This window comes from Vulpes lagopus, chromosome 4 (assembly GCF_018345385.1).
Source record: "Vulpes lagopus strain Blue_001 chromosome 4, ASM1834538v1, whole genome shotgun sequence".
NCBI lineage: Eukaryota > Metazoa > Chordata > Mammalia > Carnivora > Canidae > Vulpes > Vulpes lagopus.
The window spans coordinates 75,324,943-75,349,733 of NC_054827.1; the positions used below are offsets into that span (position 1 = coordinate 75,324,943).

Below are 24,791 nucleotides of genomic sequence, written 5' to 3' on the forward strand. Positions count from 1 at the left end.
CAGTGCTTGGTTAATAGTAGCTGCTTATTAAATATTCATTGTATGAAACGAGTGTTTAACAAATTATTAACTCATTGAATACTTGGGATCCTTCTTTATGTCCTCACACTTGCAAGTGGACTCTAGAACCACAAGCAAGGCACTCATATATTTTCTTGACAAAACAACAAAAATATTTTAAACATATTATTTTAATTGAAGGAAAAAAGAGAGAAAAGAGACCTATTTGAAGATAAAATGATTTATGTATTATAGATTTAAAGTAGATTTTAAGAGTAACTTAAAAACTTACCATATGTTTCCTTGGTATATGATTGAGTCAAAGTGATAATGATTTGAAAGACCCTGAGCCTATCATCTATAGCTACAATATATACACAGTTTTGTAATGGATTTTAGTAGGAAGCTAAGAGAATATTGGACTTTCATTTTGCCCTCTAAAGCATAAAGCAGGGACACCTGGGTGGCTCAGCAGTTGAGTGTCTGTCTTCGACTCAGGGCGTGATCCCAGGATCTGGGATCGAGTCCCACATCAGATTCCTTGCACTGAGCCTGCCTCTCCCTTTCCCTCTGCCTATGTCTCTGCCTCTCTCTCTCTCTGTGTCTCTCATGAATAAATACATAAAATCTTTAAAAACAATAAAGCATAAAGCATAACTATCATGCAGAGTAGTAAATTTCAGAACATAAGTTTTCTATCCAACTCTGCTTGGGACCATGTAATAGGGAGGTGTGTCTGTAAGATTCCCTATATCCACTTAGGGATTTTGATCTGTCATTGACAGGCAACAGTTGTAACTTGTTACTTCTTTTTATTTTAATGTGTAAACGTGTGTGGGTGTATGTTTGTGGATTTTCTTTATGAGAATGAAAAGCAAAGAATATAAAAGATTTCATAATGCTGTAGTGTTAAATCATATTTATATCCTTGATAATGAATGGTAAATGTTTTTTATGATGCTATTGTAAATTTATGGACTGCTTTAATAAAATATTGGTGATCAGAAGAAAAAACTGTGGTGTTTAAGCATCACAGTGTTCTAAAACGTAGGAAAAGTTAGAAACAGATCTGGCGATAATATAGATAAGTGCAAAGTGAATGTTTTAAAATAAATAGCACTTGGATGACCTGGGATGTCAGAACCAGAGACAAGGAGTGTGTGTTTGTCAATACATCCTTCATGTTTTACAGACTCCTAAGGGAACAAGGGAAGATACAATTTCACCTTTTCTGTGCCAAAACATTTTAATTATATCTTCTTCCAACTACAGCGGTTCAGTAACCAAGGAGCTGACATTGATGCATGTGTTGATAAAGCTGCAAACATTCAAAATGAGATTAACAAAGATTTTGAGCAAAGGGTGACAGCTAATTTTGCACAGTGTTCTGCATCTGATTCAGGCCAGCATAATAATAGAATATTTTATAACTGTTTTGTTATTCAAAAGGACTTTTATGATGCATTTATATTTGTGGATATCTTTGTATCATACTTAAAAATTGTCTATCCTGTGGCTAAAACTATTTGCACATCTATGTTATAATGTAGAGACAATATTAAAGGAAAAAAATCCTTTTATTATAAGTTGTGGGGTTTTCTGTGGGGGGTGTTTTTTTCTTGTTGTTTTGGGGGGGTTTTTTGTAATCATACTTTATCCTTGTAACTCTCTGCCTTTACATTAATTTATCTTGAGCACACTAGCTGGAAAAGGTATAGAGACGGTAAACATGTATTTTCTAATGTTGCTTAGTATGCACTAATAAAATGGCCAGGAAAAGTTATATTCAACTTATTTAATTAATAAAACTGTAGTTTCTTTATGTTCTTGAGCTCCTTTGAGCACATTTCAGTGTATTTCTTTTCTCTTCTATTCTCTACTTGAAGGCAGCTGACAGTCTTCTTTCACTTTTCTTTTTGTTTGTGAAATTTTCTTTTTTTTTTTTTTTTTATCCACTCACTTCTCCATCTGCTTTCACTTTTGTTTGCTTGGGCCGTCTCTCATCCCAACTTGATAATGAGGAATGCAGTGTGACCCTGACCTCTATCAGCCCATGCATGACCTTCTGACTCTACCATATAACCTTTGACCTTCTCTTTGACAGCTTGATTAATTACCCTGTGTTATGATTTATGAGTAAGTGCTATGTAAAAATAATAGACAACAGGTGGTCCTCTGAAAACTTTTTGTGGCATGTTTTCTTTTACTGACTAACTTGATGAGCTATTTGAAGTTGGAAACTTACTGGAATAATCTATGTTGGTCTATATTATGGTATTTTTATACCATGGAACACGACATTAGAATTTAGGGAGCTGGAAGTTAAAGCATGGTCGTGACAAACATTTTACAAAATATTAGCAGGGTGCTGTTACCTAAATGCACATTGGGAGGAAGCACAAAACGGAGTCAAGTGATGTTTTAGGCGTTTCAGTCCCAGGTCACGTCTTGAGAAAATTGCTGAAATAATGGAGGGGGCATTTTTCAAGCAGAGCTGCAGCTCCAACAGCTATGTTTACTTTAACGCTTCACTAGTGACTTCTGATTGGTTGTCATGACCTCATCTCACTGTTGCACCTAGAATGTTGCAACAGTGACTTAGACATACCCTTGTTGTGAAAAAGATGAGAATAAACACAACATACATCTTTTAGAAAAGATGAATGGACAGCGGTTTGTCCGTTTTAACCATGGGTAGATGTAGTGTGTACATAAAACGCTTTGGGTTTCATTTCCCTTGAGGATGAGCACCTTTCTTTTTTCAAACCAAGCAGATAGAATGCTGAACTTTAAAAATATGATTGATAAATCTGGGTAAAATGATCTTTTACAGAGCTTTGCCTGAAGACCAAAATGGGCAGTCCCATAGGTCAAAGGATTCTACTTTGGCCCCTGACCTCTTTGGTCACATGTGGCTGGCAGTATTGGCAGGACTGAGTACTTTCACCTGATTTTTTATTTAGCCAACCACAAGAGATTTGAAAAGATGTAGAATTTTCTCCTATTTTCCTTATAACTGGTAATTAACAAGCAAATTAATTTGGATAAATCTTTAGTTTTAGCAACATTTTATTGGATCAAAGTATGTTATGATTTTGGTTGGACATTTAAACATTTTATCTATTTGTAGAATCTTCTTGACAAGTACATTTCTATTCTGATTTAATTTCTTAAGCACAGTTTCCACTTTGATTCTTTGTGTTTGGCATCACCTATCTGTTTAGACCTCTGACCTAAGCTATCATTTGTTGATTGAATGATAAATGAACTATTATTTATTAGTAAGTGCATCTATAGACTTCAAAGTAAAGGACGCCTAGAGGCCTCTGTATTCTGTTTAAATCACAGCAAGCCCTTGTGCTGAATAAACTGCTATGTCTAGGAATAAAATTTGGAGGGTTTCTGATTGAGTCCATGGTTTATACCTTATAAACACAGTTCTGAAAATGAAGCTATAGTTATAGCTACAAAGAATAGAAAATGGAATGAGATCCATGAAACAAATTATCTATCCTCTTGATCACTTTCTTGATCTTCTAGTCTGTGCACTCAAACATAAGAGTTAATTAAAAACTTTATATATGCTTTGTCTCTTGAAATGTTGGGTATTGGAATTGATTTGGTAAATCATTATGCAAGATGCCAGAAGTTTTATTTATTTAATTGTAGTATGTTAGATAATCAGTTTGATCATTTTGTCTTGTTAAAATAATGGAAGTTTCCATGTATGTTTGAGATGACCTACCTTTTCATCTTATGAGAAATTTAGCATGAATAATTAAATATAAAATGGATACTTCAATATAAAATGTTTAAGGTTATAAGCATTAGTTACAGAGGCCTGATTAGAGTGGCAGTACACAGTTCTTTTATGATATTATATCTGATGCCTGGTTTATAAAGTTTTGTAAAACTTTATGGGTATATTTGTTAAAGGTCAAACTAGAATTTCTATTTCTGTGTCTCCTGAGTTATTGGGTATAGAGAGAATTAATTTTTAAAGTGACATTCTGATTTTTTAAGATATAAATTGATACTGCATTTAAAACGGCTAAATTTAACTACTGGTTTATTATCTGCCTGTTTTACTTTGACTATTTTCCTTGATACCTTAGTTTCCATGTGTCAATGTTGAATGGCAAAAATCTTTTTAACTTTATTATATAAAGGAATTTTTGGACAATATTTATATGTGACAGAAAAAAAGGAGGAAAAGATGAAGTTTTCCTAAATATCTGTTGTTAGAGCAAGTAAGTGGGAGGTTAACTTTATTTTGTTCCTCCAGTTTTCTCTTTCTCATTATAAAATGGTTATTAATGGTCTCTGTGAATATCACATTAATTAATTTATCAGGAAAATTTTAATTGAAAAATGTAAGTTTTTCACAGAATGGTAATTGAATTTGCAACAAAGACATTTATTAAAATTAGCTCTCATTTCTGCAGAAAATGTTCTTGAATATTTCTTGATTGTTATTCCATTAATTGAATTGGCAGTATGAAATATCTAAATGATAAAATATTTTCTAAATAATTCAGGTGTTTAAAGAGCAGCATTCATTGTTGAAATCTAAATGCTAAAAATTCTCTAATTGATTTATATAGTCATGATTTAAAAATAGGATCATTTTTCATCAGTTGATGCTGTGGTGAAAAATTGACATTGTGTCTTTATAAAATTGGACAAATGAATCATGTAATTTTCAGTTACATAATCAATAACTTAGACAAATACTACTTCTTTGATGATTTATATGTGTCTGTTTTTTATACTTATGTAGATAGGACACACCAAATTTTAGAGTCCATTTGAAATCAAGTAGGCACAGTAATTTTTCAATCAATGATTTCAAAAAATTGAAGTAAAAACTTTTACTCAAGTAAATGTAGTATTATGAAAATATTTTAGTGAGTGATTAAGTTAAAAATTAGGGTAACAGTTTTATAATTCTAGTGACTGTAAATTTTGTCTAAGGAGTTTACCTTTATTTGGAATTCATTCATGGTACAGTGATGATGCTCATGTTCTATCAACTGTTACATGAGTTTGATGTTTTTCACAATATCGTTAAAATGTAGTATATCACTATTTTCATCTCTAAGAGTTCTAAGATTCTATTTTGGGTTTGCTACTTCTAACTCGTGTGAGTATGAGAGACTATGCATGTGCATATGTGTGCATGTATGTGTGTGTGTGTCTGTGTGTGTGTGTTTAAAGTTCAATTCACTCAGAGAAGGCAGGGAAGAAACATGACAGGAGACCACTTACTCACGGTACAGAATCTAGTAAGGAGGCAATTTTCTTTTTGGCCTATGGTGACCTTTTTTGACTATGTTCCTTACACCAGAGACAGTGTATGAATGCCTCTATTTCACCCTGTTTAGCAGAGTGCAACAGTGTTCTTTAACTTACTTTTGGTGGGAGGAGAAGTTATGGCTGAAATTTGAGAAGGGCGTGAAAAGTTGTAAGAGGCACAAGCAAGAGGGGTAGGAACTTCCTTCAAATGTGATTTTAATAACTAGTCAAGTGTGTCCAACTGTAGAAAATCACCAAGTGACAATCTGTCTACCTGACAGTGATCACAATGAATTACAAGACTTTTGAATAGCTATACAGATTAGAATAAAGCAGGACCAAATAAAATATCTTTTGTTGGTAAAACTTTGACTTACCAGCTAAGATACTTAAAAAGAAAAAACAAAAAAATCTTTATCACATGCTTTGATGTAGAATGTTTAAATTTTTAAATTTGTAAGATATTTTATAACTTCTGATAAAAGAGGTTATTTAAGTTTTATTTGAAGATGTATTAAAGAATATGTGGTATTAATCAGTTTGGTATGTGTGATTATATAGTTTTCATATGTGCGAGACAACTATATCTTAATTAATAGAACTCTCACTAAAATCCCAACTTTAATGAATTTCACAATCAGCAAACCATATCAGGTTTTAGACAGTAATATCAACTGGGGGAAAAAATTGAAAAATCCCAATGAAGTTTTTATGTAGATTGTGAAATCAACTATTTAAAAAACCCAACTATGTGCAGCAGTGTAGCATATTTAAAAATAAGATAATTAAGTCTATGCTAATATTATTCTGTTATTACTGCTATCACTTTAAAAAAATCACTTCTTATGGTTCATTTGGCAAAAAAAAAAAACAATTAAATTTTAAATTGAAGTAGTTCTAAAGTTACAGTTTTGGAAAAAGTATTCAGTTTTCTTTTTTGTAAGGATGAGATTTTTCATGCTTTATTTTCCATAGCTCTTACATGTTTTCATTATAATATAATACATTTTCAAAATATGACCTTACAGGATTTTACAAGGCAGAATTGGGACACCCACAGTACAGAAATGAATAGAAAATAGAAGATATTAATAACTTCACAAATTTACATTGTACATGCTTGTCAGTGGAAATTGTTTATTCTCTATTTCCCATGGTTTGATTATTTCATCAGTTATAACTTAATATAAATACCAAAAGTTTTCCTAATTATAACCATAGAAACGTTTGCCTTGCTAGAATTGTCAGACAGGAAAGCATATTTTTAAAACTTTAAAGAAGGTATATAAGCTCAGTAAGCTGTAGTCTAATCTTTGGGACATGACTGGTTCCTAAGAAAGATAAATTTGTATGGCAGTTAAAAATGAAAGAAATTTTAGGATTAAATAATTGCTTCCATGTATTATAGTAGGACATTATTTTGCTTTATGATTTGTGTGGCCTCCTTAAGAAGAGAGGTGGGAAAAAATAAAAGGTGCACAGGTAGACATTATATATTTCTGATATTATAGATATGTAAATCTGTAGAGTGTTAGATCCCATTTATTCTTTAATTGCTTATTCTTTCTTGAATTCAAACAAATAAAAAATGCTCATTGAAGTGCAATTGTAAAGGAAAGAAAATCCAACAAAATATGGCGTGAAATTTTAATTTCAACTTCAAAGAGACTATTTTCTCAAAATAGGTTTTTAAATATTAATGTGGTTTGAAAGTTTATTTGCTATTTGATCATTTATTTCAATTATTTGGGGGGTCCTGAGAGATCTGAAGTACTTTTTTAAAAAATGTAACCATTATATTCTTTACAGTTTTGTCTTTTTATTCTTACAAATAATCTGTTTATTTATATAAACAATACAGGCCAACAATTACAAATAACTTTTTATTAGAAAAATTAAAAGTATAGTCTTTTATAAAGAAATACTTTAGTGAATATGCAACTATATTAAATCACTATGAAATTTTACAGATTTTTTTACGAATTGAGATGGTTTCTAAGATTAAATTATGCTGCCTTCTTTCCTTTCAAAACAGGAAGGATATGGAGTAATAGTACTGAATCCCAATGAAAACTATATTGAAGTAGAAAAGCCAAAGATACATGTACAGTCATCGTCTGATAGTTCAGATGAACCAGCAGAAAAACGGGAAAGAAAAGATAAAGTCTCTAAAGAAACAAAGAAGCGACGTGATTTCTATGAAAAGTATCGTAACCCCCAGAGAGAAAAAGAAATGATGCAGCTGTATATCAGAGTAAGTAATAAGAATTATTACTTTCCTTCATTATTTTTTTACTTTATTTGTATTTTATTTCATATATACTATTTTTCTTTTTTAAAAGAAAATTAATTTTTAACCATACATATCCCATGGTGGTTAACTTGGATGAAATGTTTTGTTTTTTTATTCAGCATTACAAAACACGTCATTCTATTTCAGTGTGATATTTTACTTAAGCCTCAAAAGCGATTAATAATGCACCATACAAAACATCAGTCTTCATCTTGGGTGGTAATGGTTTTAATACATTCTCTTCCTACCAGCAGCCATCCATCCACGGTGTTTCAGCTGAACTTCTGAAGGCAGATGGAGGGAGGAAGAGTAATTAATATCTTAATAAATATTTAAACTAGAATAGTTTAGGGATAGTGTAATGAGGTAACTCCCTCCTTTGCTCTTTTCTTACCCAGTGAACCTTTGCACTTTGTAATGCTAGCAGCATGGGATCGTTAGAGCAGTGCTGCCCAAGGAGTTCTAATTCATAGGGGGCACAAACAATTTTATTTGAACTTCGACACATTCTACTTGATATACATACTGTGTATTGTATATATGAGACAGATTTATGCAATTTCCAAAGCCTTTATTATGGGTCCTAGAAATAGAATTTAATAGTAAAGCATGTCAGAAATACTACTGGGTAAATAAAATAGTAAATTGATATGTTCTTTAAAAGTGAGCAATTCAGAACATTTAAATATAGACAAATTAACACTTTATACATTATATTGTAAGATAGTAAAGCTTCAAATTATTCAATCTGAGCTATTTTTACATTTTAAAAGCTCACTAATAAAATATTTCATACTATCTTTGATGGGAAGAGATAACTTTCTAAATTATTTTCTTGACTCTAGTTCATTGCATAATCACTATATTTTTGGGAATTATGCTCCAAACATTCAAGACTATAAGTTAGTTTGTTGAGTAAGTTAGGGCAGTTAAGCAGTATGAAAGCAGCATGTAAGTTCTCAAGACCCCAAAAAGGTATCCAGACCAAGAATACACAAAGCTCATCATACAATGACTCTAGCAAATGTTAGTCAGATTGGAGTATTTAAATTTCTGAAAACCATCTCACTATTTGATATATTTTTTGAAAAACAAAAACAGTGATTAGATTGGAATCAATAAGTAGCTTGCTCATCCTGATGTGGTTGTATTACTGCTTTTCTTTCCTATGGCTGCATAAAGGGTGTGATGTCACCTTGATTGGTTATCCTAAGCTTTCTAATTATATGACCCAGTTTGTCAACCACCATTCTTAGGACAGTTAAAAAAAAATTAATTCTCATATCCAGATTTCAAAAAAAAAATTGTTAAAGTTTTTGAAATATACAAATCATTAAGAAAATTCACTTACTTATGTAAAGTGCAAACAAAAAGTGACAAAATGCAAACAAAAAGTGACTATAGGTATTTTTTTATTTCTTCTAAAAGTTTCTTTTATATGCCTATGATATATACAGATTAAGCATCTATTTCTGACATGTCTTGTAAGTTTTGTACTTTCTTTTCTATTTTCTCTTGTCACCAAGACTTTTTGCTTTTGTTCTCATGTATGTGTGCATTTTCTTTTTTCTGTTTTCAAATCTGTTTCATTTATCTCTGCCTCTATTTTTTTTCTTATATCAAGGAAGAAACCTCTTTTTTAGTTGTTTCATTTTTAAGATCTCTCTTTCCCTTTGTCTTTTTTCTTTAATTCTTTTATCTCTTTAACACCCCTACTATTTCTGCTTCCTTCCTTATCATGTATGTCTTTTTGCTTCTTTCTTTCTTGTCTCATTTCACTCATCAATCTCAGTTCCCATTGAAAGCACTTAACACAAAAACAGACTTGTTTAGGTAACACAACTATATACCTGATGGTCTTAGTTACGGATGTCATTTTTCCTTAATAAATACCCGTTCTCTTAAAATCTTCTGGAATTGTGCAAAATAGCAGAATTAAGCTGGTATTCTTCAAACATATTTTTAGATAGCAAGGTGTGATCCTGTGGTGAGAAAGAAAAGAATGATTCATGTTGTGTAAGGTGTATTATTTCTTAAGTAATTTTGATCTACTTGAGAAGCAACTTCTTGTACTCTCCCTTCCAATACATGTCTCCAAAAGCTGTTTGTAATTTTCAGACACAGAGGTTGGTATGTGATGGGGATACATTAGCATTAATTTATATACTTCTTAACCATTTACATTTTGAGGTTGTTTGTATATTCCCTGTAACAATCCTGGTGTGAGGTAAGTGGATCAAATAGTTTTATACTTATTTTATAGTTAAGGAAACTGATGCACAGATGGCTCATTTTTGTCTAGGATCAGTAACTAGTAAATGGTAGAACTGAGTGTTGAAACCAGGACTTGTAATTATTGTAGATTCTTTCTCCCTTTCCTCTTTACCACATTCTTCTAACCAGTTGGAGACAAAATATGTACATGAAATATGAAAATTAAGCCAGTTATAATAAAAGCATGATATGATATGGTAAACATCTGATAATTAATAGATTTGTGATCAGTTATTTAATAGATGCTATTAAATATCTATAAACAATTTATATATAATACATAATTATAATATATAAGTAAATACATATAAATATATTACATTGTATGTGAATGTATACACATTCTATAAAAGAATGTATATTCTTTTAATAGGATCAATAATAATCATCCAATTTTACATGAGAAGACTGTGAGTCAAAACTTAGTAATTTTCCCAGTCAGATAGCTTTTAATGTAAACTCCATGAGGGCAGGGACTTAGTCTGTTTTGCTCACTGTTATATATCTACAGATTTAGAATAGAGTCTTCATAATAAATATTTGTAGAACAGAACCTTTGCAATAAATTTTTATTTGGTAAGTAAGGTGGTGGAGTCATGATTAAAATCCCAAACAATTACTATTTTTTAATATGTCCTGCATCATTAAAGTATGCTACTTGATTAAGTCTCTGAGGAAACATTCAAACAATTCAAAACAAAGAATTACATTGTTAGTCCCCTACCCACTCCAATGGCTGAGAATACATTACAAAAATTGATGATAAAAAGTCAGTTTCTCAAGATTTATTTGATACCTTGAGCAATATACCTTTTCATCTGAATATATAAAAGTGGGATATCCTGTTTTCTTTTTTTAGCTGTATCATCAAGGTACTATTTATGGGTGAAAATGAAAATATTGCATGCTGACCTACTGCTGTTTCTCTTTCACACACTTGCTCATAAAAGTAGAGCCAGGCTGCTGTACTTACTCTGTGCTATACACACTTTGTACTTTATTGGAGTTGTAACTTTACTTCCTGTTCTTTCCCTTCATCCAGATTCTATCCATGTTTTAGTGCCCATCTGAAATCTTACCTTTTCGTATCATCGTAAATAGTGACCTCTCCTTACTATGATTTATGGAAGTTATTGTGATTGGTTAACTTCTATGGAATTTATCATGTGCTGTCTTGAGAGAACTCTTGTGTTTTTGTTTCATAATATTATTAATTTCTATCTTTTATGCCTTTCCATTCCCAATAATCCGTAGGTCTTTGAGTATGTTTTATCAGTCAGTCCTTAAGAATAAACAGAAATGAGCTAATTTTTACAATAGTACAGAGCATACTATGAAGGATAATAAACCCACAAACTAGAATCCAGACCCCTAACAAGGAGACCAAAGCAAAAACACCAGGTCCAAGTCTAGAGATACCTAGATAATGTGACCTGCAGCATAGAAATAAGGATTATTCTGGTATCAAACTGGAGCATAAGAGACAAGTACTCAGACTAAGGAAGATAATTTAAAAGCACTTTACAAAAAAATAAAAAATAAAAAAATAAAATAAAAGCACTTTACATTAGGTAAGTGGAATATAGGCAAAAGTGACTTGATGCTGGTCTATGTAATACTGAGATGTAACTGAACATCTCTTCCCTAAAAGACTTAATTGTGAGCTGTGGTGATGGGAAGTAAAGAAGAGAGATTAGACCCCAGAAAGTTGGGGGAAAAAAAAAAAAGCAAAAGTAGGAGAGGGAAGGAAATTACATGGCCACAGAAGGAAAAATCCAAATGTGGAGGAGACATTTACAGAATAAGAATCTTGGCAAAGCCTGGCATTACACATTGAAGATACTCAAATATTTATGGCTTGATTGCTTGTTGACATCCATCAAAAATCTTATCCCTTAACATGAGAGATATTTGGTGTCTAGTTTTCTGACGGATTTTTTTCAGCATTTATGTGAATTTTTGCAATTGTTCAGAAACAGCCAACTGATAAACTGAAGCTTTCTTTCAAAAAATATGTTTTTGATACTCTGACTTAGATTATGCTCAAATTATTGGTGAAAGCTAATAAATACCCCATCTTCTTCTGTAACTGTTCTATTTTGTGCTAATGCCACTGGAGCTATTTCTATCTGGGGTTTCAGCAACCAGATTTAATTTATTTATATTGCAGTCAATGAGTGTTTAATCTCTGGAACCATTTTATGTTCGTGGTATATTTAAGTATTTGAATTTTCTTTTTTGCTGGAATATGATAAAAAAGCGAAACTCTCCTTTCAAATTTTTATAAATTCTATTATAGACAGGCAGAAATAAAGTAGAATCCAGGCCTAAAACTTTAAGATTAGCAAAGGGTACTTTCATTTTACATAATAAATGAGCATAAATAGATATGAGTAACTTGGATTATGTAGCACATTTCTGATGCATTAGAAACAGAGCTTGAGAGATCAAAGTACTTACTGTTTCATGTGGCAACTTTCCTTAAGTATGAAATAATGTACTTTCTGGCATATATTATGGCTTATTAAGGGGATTGATTTGGTCTAGGCAATAAACATCATGTCAGACATGCCTGGCAGGAAAACCTGCTTAATATGTTTTGTAATAAGATGGAATTTTTTGTTCTCGAAAACATCTGCCAACTGAATTCAAGAGTGAAGACAGAAAATGTCATCAATTTAGTGGTAATCCTATAAATTTAGTTTCTTTCTGAGCAACACATAGCAAGACACACAAAATTCCCAGTGTTAATCACCACTGGTTATAGTACTTTGTAAAACGATGAAACAAAAACATTTTATTTTTATATAATGTGTTAATTAATTCATAATGAATTTTAATATTTCAACTGATAAAATTTTAACAAGCATCTTGCCAACAGATCATTTTTTAAAGCATCTGTTTTTTAATGTGTTGGGTTGAGAACTGAGTCAAATGGCTAAATATGTACATATATTCTTTTTAAAAACATATTTCTACCCCCATAATTATAGATATACTATTTTTTCCCCATAGACCACCAGGGGCTGCTGCTGTTCATACTGGATGTTGCTTTCCTCTGAAACTGAGTACCCCCATCACACTGCATTTCTTTCTTCCTTCTTTTCCCCTTAGCCTAAAGCTTTTAATATATAACTGGAAAGAAAAAAGAACAGGCTTAGCTATAATTTAGTAAGCAATCTAAGAATTTATATTTTAAACATTTTTCTATATTCCAGAACATTTACATTTTTCCAAGTGAGCTTAAAACCAGTAGTCATTGAAGGCATATTTGATAATAATTATTTTTATTTTCTGTTCTTGGTGTCTGGTTAACATTCAGAACCATACCCATTGCAGGCATGTAGTATGGAGATGAGATTAAAAGTATAGCATTTGAATGACCTGAGTTAAATCCTGTCTTTTTCCACTTAATATACTGTGACCTCAAACAAATTAACTTCTTATGCATCAGGTTTTTTTTCTGAAAAATGGAATGATAATAATCTATGTAAAGTGAACATGGTTTCTGATACACAGCGTTGGGCATTCTGGGCCAGTAAATAACATCCTGTCTTCCTTCAAGGTCATAATCAACCAAGAATGTATCCCAACTTTTGAGGTCCCCAGCTTTTGTACCTTTCAGTACCTTGTACCAAAAATAATATGGCTGTCTTACCTTCCTGAGTTTGGAACCCAGTGAACAACAGGACAAAGGAATCAGACAAAAAGGGATCAAAACACCAGTTTTCCTAATTGATACAGTTCAAATGGAAAATGTGGTTTAGATCTGTGACTAAATTTAGATTACCTAATATATTTCTTCCTGAAACAAACATTAACATATCCTTCAAGCATCCACTTTGCCTTTCACAACGTAGAAAGCAAGCTGGAATGCATCCTTTTTGCAAGAATCTTTGAAAAATGCCCAGAAGGGCTGAGTAAAGCATTCTGTTTTTTCCCTCAGATGTACTAATCAAGTAAGTCACTCCCCCTGTAGGAGGGGAAAAAGTGAGGGATGGTGAAAGAAATTGGGAACGCCACTCTAGCTGAATGGCTCCACCTGAAGCCAGAAGGGAAATGGATCCTACCTGACAAAAGTTAGCCCCTAATAAAAATATTATTAGTAGCACTTGCATTTTCTAACAACTTGGTAAAGCAGTATTAAAATATAATCATTAAATGCTCACTAATGATACCTTAATTTCTTCATTTTAAGATTTTCATTTAAAAGGGAAACTGATCAAACCGGATTACAGAGAAAGTAGCCACAAATTGTTTAATTTTAAAGCTTTTAAAGTGCCATAATTCTATTTTAAATAATCAGAAATCAATCTTTATATTTACATGTTTCATGATGCCAAAGCCTAGTAAATATTAGATTTTTAATTAATATTTGATGAATGAATATCTTAATAAATGCTTGCTTACATGAACCTACAAAGCAAAAGAGACAGACCTTTCACTATATAAATCTACTCTTTGATATTGACTAGCACAAAGTAGAAAGAACTATGATTCTATGTATGACTGATAGATACTAGCACTCAGAAAATTAGCACATTGTTCTTTAAACCCTACTGAACAACCAGTATTAAGTATTCCAGGCATTCTTTGAATTAGGTAAAAACAGGCCAACAATGAAATATTTGAAACCAGTAAAAATATTAGATCTTTAGATTTAGAACAGAAATTACAATAAAGACTAGAGCTCTGCATTTATTGGTTTTGGTTAGCTATTGGCCAAATTTGGTGAGGGATTCTGCTTATAAATATGATATAGTGGAAAGAAAACTTCAGAATTGAAGTACGCTGTAATAATCTTAATTCTTGCACAAACTGTGATGTTAGACAAGTCACCTCTCTTTGAGTTTCAGTTTTTTCATCTGTAAAATGAGGATAATCATAGCTATTAGGCTGGTAAGGAATAAATAAGGTAAAGTAATGTGTATGAAAACAACTAGTGGGAGACCTACTATTCGGTATATCCCATTTTCTTTCTCTTCCCTCCTTACCAGGTTTCCCTTGGGAAGTATGGGGAGAATTATGGCCAAAGGAGGTCTTTCCTAATTGGTTTATAATCACTGCTTCTCAAGCCTTTTACATGCTTAAACATTATTAAAGTTGCTAAAGTGCTTTTATGTTATATCAACTGATATTTACCACAAAAAAAAATTAAATCTGAGGAAAATTTTAAATATTTATTTTAGGGGCACCAGGATGGCTTAGTCAGTTAAGTGTCTGTCTTCAGCTCAGGTCCTGATCCTAGGATCCTGGGATCGAGCCCCACATGGGGCTTCCTGCTCCATGGGGTGTCTGTTTTTCCCTCTCCCCTGCCCCTCCCCCCCAATAGTTTTGTCTCATTCAAATAAATAAATAAAAATCTCATTCAAATAAATTAAATACAATATTATATATATTAGAATATATATACATATTAGAATATATATGTATATTAGGATAGCAACAAATCCTGGATACCTGGATGGCTCAGTTGGCTAAGCATCTGCCTTCAGCTCAGGTAATGATCCCTGAGTCCTAGGATGAGCCCCTCATTGGGCTCCCTGCTCAACAGGGAGCCTGCTTCTCTCTCTCTGTCTGTCCTTCCCTCCCCCCACCTCATGCTCACTCTTGCATGCACTTTCTTTCAAATAAATAAAATCTTTAAAAAAAATTAAAAATAAAAAAATAAATAGCAAGAAGTCCATTATATGATGCTACAAATAACATATTTTTATGAGAAATACTCTATTTCTCAAAACAAACAAAAACACATGGTAAGAAGTGCAGCATTGAAAAAAAATCTCTTTAATGTCTGGCTTAATAGATGGCAGCTGAATTCCACTTCTGTTTCTGTCTTCACTCTCTTGTGATGTTTTTTATTGACATTTACGATGAAAGTTTGGCCTCATACAGATATGCAATTATAAGAGGAAGCAGAATTTTAATAGCTTTTTCAGATTATTATATATATTCTTCTTTGATGCTACACCAACACTCAACAAGTAGTTTCTTAAAGATGACTTGCTGTATGAATCTAAAACACAATGATAAGTATTTTGTACTGTTTTCATGAAAATCTCTTTGTCTTTGTTGTATCTTTGATTGGATCTTTTACTCATGAATGATTTTATAACATCATATATTGGTCACTTGGAAAATAATGTCTTCTGTATGATGACATATTTTATATGGTATCAAAAAAATCCTACCTATTAATATTACTACCAATCTCATCTGCAAAGATTTTAAGAATTGAAAAACTATCAAATTTATCAGTGAGGATACAAGTTTCCCAAAATTTTAATTATTGCAAGAAAGCTCAATTTTTATTATTAGCAACAAACACCACTGGTTGTTTTCCTTGAACTATCGGGCTTATTTTATTTTTAAGAAAATGGCTTCCAAACACCCAAATGTGAATAATCATCATTTGTTTATCAGTCTTACAAGTAAAAATGGTGTTTTATTTAAAAAGCAGCTACGTTAGCTCACAACTCAGTCAGTTATACAACTCCTTTTCCTTCACTCAAGCATCGTAACATAATTTGGTTTACAGGTGCTTTATGTAGTACCTTCTAGTCCATCACTCAGAATATTAAACACACATATGGTGAGGGGTTGAAACCTAATAAAGGGAATTTTTACTGCTTTATCAACATTTTTAGGTGAACTTGTGTGGGTTTTTTTTTCCCCCCTGGAGTGTGTAGCAGTGAAGAACACAATGACTGCTTCTATAGTTTGGTATCACTGCTGTGATCCATGCTCAGTCACAAGTAGTTTTGTCCTCTATTGCCTTCTTAACTGCAAATGTCAGTACAGTGAAAAAGACTCATAATGACTTAATATTATTATGTGTACCCCTTAAAAGCTCTTAGAAACCTCCAGAGGTTTGCAGACCACATGTCTAGAACCACTGGTGTACCTGTCTTTTTTGGTGTTGAACATAAACCAAAGGAAGTAGTTTGTAAGATTAAAATAAGAACCATTTTTCTATTGGTATGTTAGGCAACATGAAACTGGAACAATATGAGTGAACAGCTATGTAAGCTGAAATATTATTTTTATTTTTTTTAAAGATTTTATTTATTCATGAGAGACATAGAGAGAGAGAGAAAGGCAGAAATGCAGGCAGAGGGAGAAGCAGGCTCCGTTCAGGGAGCCTGATGTGGGACTCGATTCCGGGTCTCCAGGATCACGCCCTGGGCTGAAGGCGGCACTAAACCGCTGAGCCACCCAGGCTGCCCCTGTAAGCTGAAATATTAAAGCTAAAATAGGGTAGGACTGTTCTATTAAGGCATATGGGCCTATCTCTTTTAACTCTTCTCATCTGGACTCAGGGATCCCTATGTGTAGACTATTTCACATCATTCCTGCCTTCTTCATAGAAACAAGATGTCAGTCCATACCAGGCCACTGGAATTTGAGGATTCAGATTTTTTTTTCTCTCTTCTCTTCTCTTCTCTTCTCTTCTCTTCTCTTCTCTTCTCTTCTCTTCTCTTCTCTTCTCTTCTCTTCTCTTCTCTTCTCTTCTCTTCTCTTCTCTTCTCTTCTCTTCCTTTGAGACAGGGAACAGGGAAAGAGAGAAGAGAGAGAATCTTTAGCAGGCTCCAATGCCTGACACAGAGCCCGATGCAGGGCTCAGTCTTAAGACCCTGCTGATCTTAACCTGAGCCCAAATCAAGAATCAATCACTTAACTGACTGAGCTCCAGAATTTGTTTTTCTTTTTCTACTATTCCTCCCCCACAACAGAAGGCCCTGGAGAATCATGTGCCATTTGGGGTTTTAGCAAACACAGTTTTCATTTCATCCCTCTTTCCATTAAAATGGGTGTCCTTTTGCTTCCAGGAGGGCAGTATTTAGCCCTGCTATCCAATTGAGGCCTAATATGTATTCTACTAGTTTGTACTGGAGCTTTCTTTTTGTTTGATGTTTAACTTTGCAGTGGACTGATTTTATAGTGGGTTAAGAGCTGAGTGCTGGTGTCTGGCACATATGCACAGGGTTTTACACCTAGTATTCATAATAAATGTTTGTTAGGATTACTGTAATATCCTTAATTTACAATCCAAGTTGCATCTGTCCATGACTTTCTCCATTTCTGAAGCCACGTTCTTCCAAATTGGATTCTTCTTGTTTCTTATCTAAAATAACATTTGATGGCAATTGTCTAAAATACAGTTGGATTGACCATGCTTCTATCGGGTTTTTTTTTTTTTCTTTTTCCTTTTTCTTTCTCTTTTTTTTTTTTAATTAATTTTTATTGGTGTTCAATTTACCAACATACAGAAAAACACCCAGTGCTCATCCCGTCAAGTGTCCACCTCAGTGCCCGTCACCCATTCCCCTCCAACACCCGCCCTCCTCCCCCCTTCCACCACCCCTAGTTCGTTTCCCCGAGTTAGGAGTCTTTATGTTCTGTCTCCCTTCCTGATATTTCCCAACATTTCTTTTCCCTTCCTTTATATTCCCTTTCACTATTATTCATATTCCCCAAATTAATGAGAACATACACTGTTTGTCCTTCTCCAATTGACTTATTTCACTCAGCATAATACCCTCCAGTTCCATCCACGTTGAAGCAAATGGTGGGTATTTGTCGTTTCTAATTGCTGAGTAATATTCCATTGTATACATAAACCACATCTTCTTTATCCATTCATCTTTCGATGGACACCGAGGCTCCTTCCACAGTTTGGCTATTGTGGCCATTGCTGATAGAAACATCGGGGTGCAGGTGTCCCGACGTTTCATTGCATCTGAATCTTTGGGGTAAATCCCCAACAGTGCAATTGCTGGGTCGTAGGGCAGGTCTATTTTTAACTCTTTGAGGAACCTCCACACAGTTTTCCAGAGTGGCTGCACCAGTTCACATTCCCACCAACAGTGTAAGAGGGTTCCCTTTTCTCCGCATCCTCTCCAACATTTGTTGTTTCCTGCCTTGTTAATTTTCCCCATTCTCACTGGTGTGAGGTGGTATCTCATTGTGGTTTTGATTTGTATTTCCCTGATGGCAAGTGATGCAGAGCATTTTCTCATGTGTATGTTGGCCATGTCCATGTCTTTTGCCCATTTCATGATTGGATTGTTTGTTTTCTTTGGTGTCTATCCGGTTTTAAATGTGAATGATGGTTCTTGCACTTTCACAACTTCCACTCCATTTTTTTTCGAAAAAAGGGTCAGTGTAATACCCTCTGTCTGCAACTGTGCCCCACTCTTCTGGTTAGGGCCCTTGTGCATAAATCTGTCTAGTTAGATATAGTTGTTTCTTTGTGATCTACACAACTGTCTCAGGTATTACTTGACTTTACATTAGAACCAGACTGTTTTCCCCTCCGTCTTTATTTGCAAGTGGCTTCTCTAGCCTTTGTCTCGGTAGCTGATGGGGTTGGAGGAGAAGAACAGTGTGTGTGTGTGTGTGTGTGTGTGTGTGTGTGTGTAGATTATTAAGGGAGAGGAATAAGTGGTCATTAAGTAATTGAGGTTTAAGCCTAAAAGTTGAAAACAGTATTCCTAACAATCGATTTTAAGATCTACGAGGAAGAATATAAATTTGAAAATCTTAGTGCATTATATGTGAATTATGATGTTAACTATACTTCATTCACTCTTAATGTTCTTTGTTTCGATTTCACACGGTGAGTGAAAAAATTCCCTCAGAATTCTTGTGCAGACTGCATATATAATAATGCCGTCAAAGAAAGGCTATTATTTGTGCATATATAGCTCAGTCAATTGAAGATTGCTCAGATTATCATCTTTTTTCATTGATTTTAAAACCTTTTATCACATTTTAACATCTCTGAATTTGGGATGCATCTTAAAAATTAATGGCATATCGTGGATTATTTGGTGACTTTTTTTTTCTCTTAATGGTACATAAAACAGTGCTACCTTTTAAAATTGATAGTTTTGTAGATGGATGAAATATGGTATGAGACAAGCTGCCTCATTGCTCAAGTCTAAGGGACATAATTCTTATCTGGCACCCCCTGGGGTTGTGCAGAGTGTAGACTGTGGCCTTTTAGGATAGCCCTAGTAGGAGATGATGTGGTAGGTTTGTTCTTTTTCTTACATTTTACCCCATATTTGACCCCACAAATTGAACAAAGACCACCTACCTATTGTTTGGCAATTAGTGACCCTCAGTAAATGTTTGTTTATTTACTTATACATTGTTGTAATCAGTTGTGTCCTTTTGTTTGCCAAAGCCCATGGAGACAGGTTTGAATTTTCTCCATTACTACATGCCATATTCCTAAGAGGTGGATCTCTAGATGGTATACTTAGTAAATCTAGGAAATAATGACTAAATGAGTGTATTGAATGGAGATGTTAGCCCTTCAGTGCTAATCGTTTTCATAATGCCTTTTACCTTCAAAATTTATGGCAGCACTTTCAAGATACCCACAGTAACTATTAGTATGATAAAAGTACAGTACCAGCTTTAGTTTGCATTCTGTTAGTATACCATCACTGGTTTTATACCTTCTCCCAAGTGCTAGATATTAAAGATGACAAATAGGAGAAGAATAAAACATATAATTTGTACTCAAGACAAGATTAGCCAGGATTTCAAAACAAGATACCAAAATATCTTGAAACTGAAGAAAATGTGTCCCTTTGAGTAGCACAGCTTTGATTGGACCTCTTCACATTTCAATTCAGTTGAGCACTATTTACAAAATGTTGTGCTTGCTATAGCTGTTTGTGAGATATACAGATGGAAAACCAGAATCCTTGTTCTCTAGGAGCTCATGCACAGTCTTGTGGGGAGGCCAAAATATTCTTAAGCAATTCTGATATTAGGCAGACTGTGGTAAGTATTTTGCAGTAGTTCATATGCTGCATTCTAGAAGCATGAGAAAGGGAAAATTTCCCTTTCACAATGGTTAATATAGCATCAATAATAAAAGTCAAATATTTAGATATTCAATAACAAACCACATTGAATTTAAAAAAAATTTTTTTAAGATTTATTTATTTATTTATATATTTATATATTTATTTATTTATTTATGATAGACATGGGGGCGGGCAGAGACACAGACAGAGGGAGAAGCAGGTTCCATGCCAGGAGCCCGACGCGGGACTCGATCCAGGGACTCCAGGATCGCGCTCTGGGCCAAAGGCAGGCGCTAAACTGCTGAGCCACCCAGGGATCCCCGAATTTTAAAATTTAAAGATTACTTTATATACTTTATTTACTAAATATAACTTATTGCAGTGAGAACCTCAATTTTATGAGGATTATTTATATAAAATCTTTTACATTGTTATGTAATGTGATTTTTGTGTCATTGAGTATTATAAACCACTTAAAATTTTGCCGCTTTAAAGAAGTTAATTTGGTAGATGTTTTGACACATTCTGGAAGCTGTAATATTTCAATTTTCAGGAATGTAGTGGTGTTTATTCTTGATATTTAAAATGACTTTGCCCTTACTTTTAGTTCAAATGAAGCTAATTAAACATTTAAGTAGCATTTCAAGACTTTTAGAACCATCTAATATTAATATCCCTTAACTAATTCTTTCCTTGTTTTGCTTTTACCTCCTCCACCAAATGGTCTATGATAAATTCACTTTATATCTTTAATAGACTCATTCCCTGTTTAGGAGAAATAATGTAAGTCATCAATAATGCACCTAACCTTTTAATAAAATTTTATAGATCATAAAACACTTTAACTTGTCCTTTATTCTTTAGGAAATGTAATATGAAGTTGATAGTTTTCTCTAGAAACCATTATTTTTATTTAGGTGTACATTTTCTTAATTGCTAATGATATTATTGATGTTTGTTAGTTCCTTCTATGTGGGTTTAAATAGTTATTTTTGGCAAAAGATCTAACCAAGCAACTTTCTTCAAAAGGACTAAAATGAATAATCTTTCATGGGATTCTTTGTAGCTCCTGTTCTTTTGCAAGTTACTCTTAACTATTGGAGTATTTTATATAAGGTAGTTTTAAGTAGGAGTTTCTGAGGAGATTCTATTCTGATCTTAAAGTAATTCTGCTCATGCCCCTACACATGCCTTCCTTCTTTATACTCCCCCTCTCCTGTCCCTGGCTTTTGTTTTTACTAAAAAAAGTGCAATGTAAGTTAATCCCTTTGTGGAAATTTGCAAGCTTTATTTGGCTAAAGGTTCAGAGTTAATCATCTTTTTCTATCCTGTGGCACCTAAGAGGTTGCCTTGAATATATGTAATATTCAAAAGTTGTTGGATGGATAAGTGGACTTAATGACTTTATTTTGAGATTTGATTTTACTTAGATAATGGCCATAGAAAAACTGCCCTCTTATCTGTCTGAACCATTTTCTGCCCCTGTCTTGTTCACTTATTCCATTCTAGGCCCACTGGTCTCTCACTGTTCTTGCAACATGCCAGGCATACTCTGCCTTTCAGTCTCTGCATTGACTGTTCCCTCTGCCTGTAGTGTTCTACCCCCAAATATATGAAGGGCTAGCTTGCTAAAATCCTTTAAGTATTTTCTCCAATATTATCTCGTAGAGGCATGTGTTCACTATCCTAGTTAAAATTATAGCCTACCCATTTCCCGTTCCCTTTACCCAGCTCAATTTTTTTTTCTTTAACCCTCATTCCCTTCTAACCTATTATATAATTTACGTATCCATTTAATAGCACTTATTTCCTGTCTCCCCTGTTAGATTGTAAACTCTAGGAGGGCTGGTATCTTTGTTTTGTCATTGATAATGCCCCAAGTGTTTGGCACAGTGCCTGGCACAAAGTAGGCACTGAGGAAATATTTGGTGATGAATCTGTAGGATGAAAGGTATTTGTTTGGATTGTCATCTACTGACAGGGATTATTTTATCAATAGTTCATGTGTATGGTACCTTTTTTTTTTTTTTTTTTTTTTTTTAGATTTTTAAAATTTATTTATTCATAAGAGACAGAGAGAGGCAGAGATCCAGGCAGAGGGAGAAGCAGGCTCCATGCAGGGAGCCTGATGTGGGACTTGATCCCAGGAATCTGAGATCACACCCTGGGCCAAAGGCAGACACTAAACCGCTGAGCCAGCCAGGCGACCCTGTATGGTACCATTTTGAGTGCTTACTTTGTGTGAGACACTATACTGAGTTCTTTGGATATGTATACATTTTATTTTCAGTTAGCCCACTTTTCACTATGTTGGGAATTATTTGCGAATGTTTTGGTGTCTTGTACTTAATTCATTGTCTTATTCATCTTTGTATCCACAGTGTCTGGCATGTGGATACCCAGATATTAGTTAAATGAAGAATTTAACTGAATGATAAATTTTTTGACCAGTATGGCAAACTGACATCATAGGGAAACATAAAATGGTACCTCTTGGCCTTAGTGACCAGATTAGAGAAAAAAAATTTTTTTACTGTAAAAAAAAAAAAAAATGCTGAAAATATTTTAAAATGTTAAGGATATATTTTAAAATACTTTAAAATGTATTTAAATAACAAGGAATGCGTCACATTTCCTTTAAGTGGTGTTAAATCTTGTTAATAGTTTGAATAACAATAGCCACCATTGAGCTAAAAGTATGCAGCAAAATGGTTGCCTGTTAACCTGAGATATTTCAAAAATTTTGAAAGGGTAGTCATAAAAAATGCTACATTTAGAGGTCTAAACATGGTTCCTTTCTCACTTAAGTAGCCTTCTGGCTTATTGCCCTGTATAGTCCAGGGCACACTCATGGAGCCAAAGTAATCCTATAAAAAAGACACTGAAATGACCCCGTCAAGTCCAATCAGTTCTGCCAGACTTTATTCCTACCCTACATTCTGAGGAATTTTTGTCCTTACACAGTTTCCTTTGGCTTCACAACCAGATTGACCCTACCCTACATAATGAGGATGCTCTGCTTGCCTTTTGTTCAGCAGTCACCCAAGATACTGCTTTCTCCAGAGCTATAGCCTATGTGCCAGAAGACCTCCTCACTGGTTAGACATGGGAAGTAGGAAGTGGATATTCTGGACTCATCTCTCCAGCTCTTATTTCTGGGGGAAGAAAATCAGGCAGTTATATTAAATATCCTAAGTTGATATATTAATATAATTCTTAAAATTAGGCCAGAAAGATTACCTACTTAGCTTATAATTGTCATTTTTAGACATTTGGAATGAAATACTCATTTCATAATAGTCAATTGAACACTTAAAATGGAACATTATGGAGAAATATCTTATTATTGGACATTTTACAAGATTCTATTCAGATTCTAAAGCATTCTTCACAGAACCTAATCCTATATTTAATAATACTTAATCTTGACTTTCCATCTTTTTTAATACTTTTCTTCACCCCTCCCTTTCCTCTGCTCCAGTACAAAAACAAGTGTGTATACTAACAAACACACAAGTAATCACAGCCTCCCTCTTGCCACCGTGTATATTGCCTTTGGTGGAATTTTCAGTAGTTTTCAAAATTAAGAAAATCACTGAGATTATATATTTACTGTCCAAAGTATAAATATCTATTTAAAAGAAAGGCTTACATTTAGTTCACCTCTGTATAGCAAGGTTGCCTGTGCTTAAATTATCATTTGATTTACCCTGGATTCTGTGGTTCTTTTAGTGCACAAGGGATTAAATTCAAATTATGGTGTGTTACTAGGATTGTCCAGGTAAAGCTGGTTAAGACTTTCAAGGAAATTTATTACTGACACTAGGGTAAGATGATACTGTTCTTCTTTCAGTCATCAGACTGAACCATTGCCATTGAAACCTGGTATTACTTACATACTTATTCACAGGAAATATGCAGATAGTAGCTCCAACATTTGATGCATTTGAATGGATTTCCATTTATAAATATGCTCTGGCATAAATACCATTGAATATATTTCATTATATGATAAATTTTTAAATTTGGAGAAGTGATAAATTATAATATTTAGTTTTAAAATTAAGAATATTGGCAAAGACATGATTAGTCTGTCTTTATTC

At 33.5% G+C, this 24,791-nt stretch overlaps 1 protein-coding gene across 7 annotated transcripts in view; it reads left to right on the forward strand.

Moving 5' to 3' along the window:
- Positions 1-24,791, forward strand: part of FAM172A (family with sequence similarity 172 member A) — a 418,896-nt gene that overhangs the window by 165,276 nt on the left and 228,829 nt on the right. For all 7 annotated transcript variants that reach the window (XM_041752634.1, XM_041752632.1, XM_041752628.1 and 4 more), the window contains one exon: positions 7,331-7,549. In XM_041752634.1, coding sequence (XP_041608568.1) covers positions 7,331-7,549 — 219 coding nt within the window. The remainder of the gene's footprint in view (positions 1-7,330; positions 7,550-24,791) is intronic.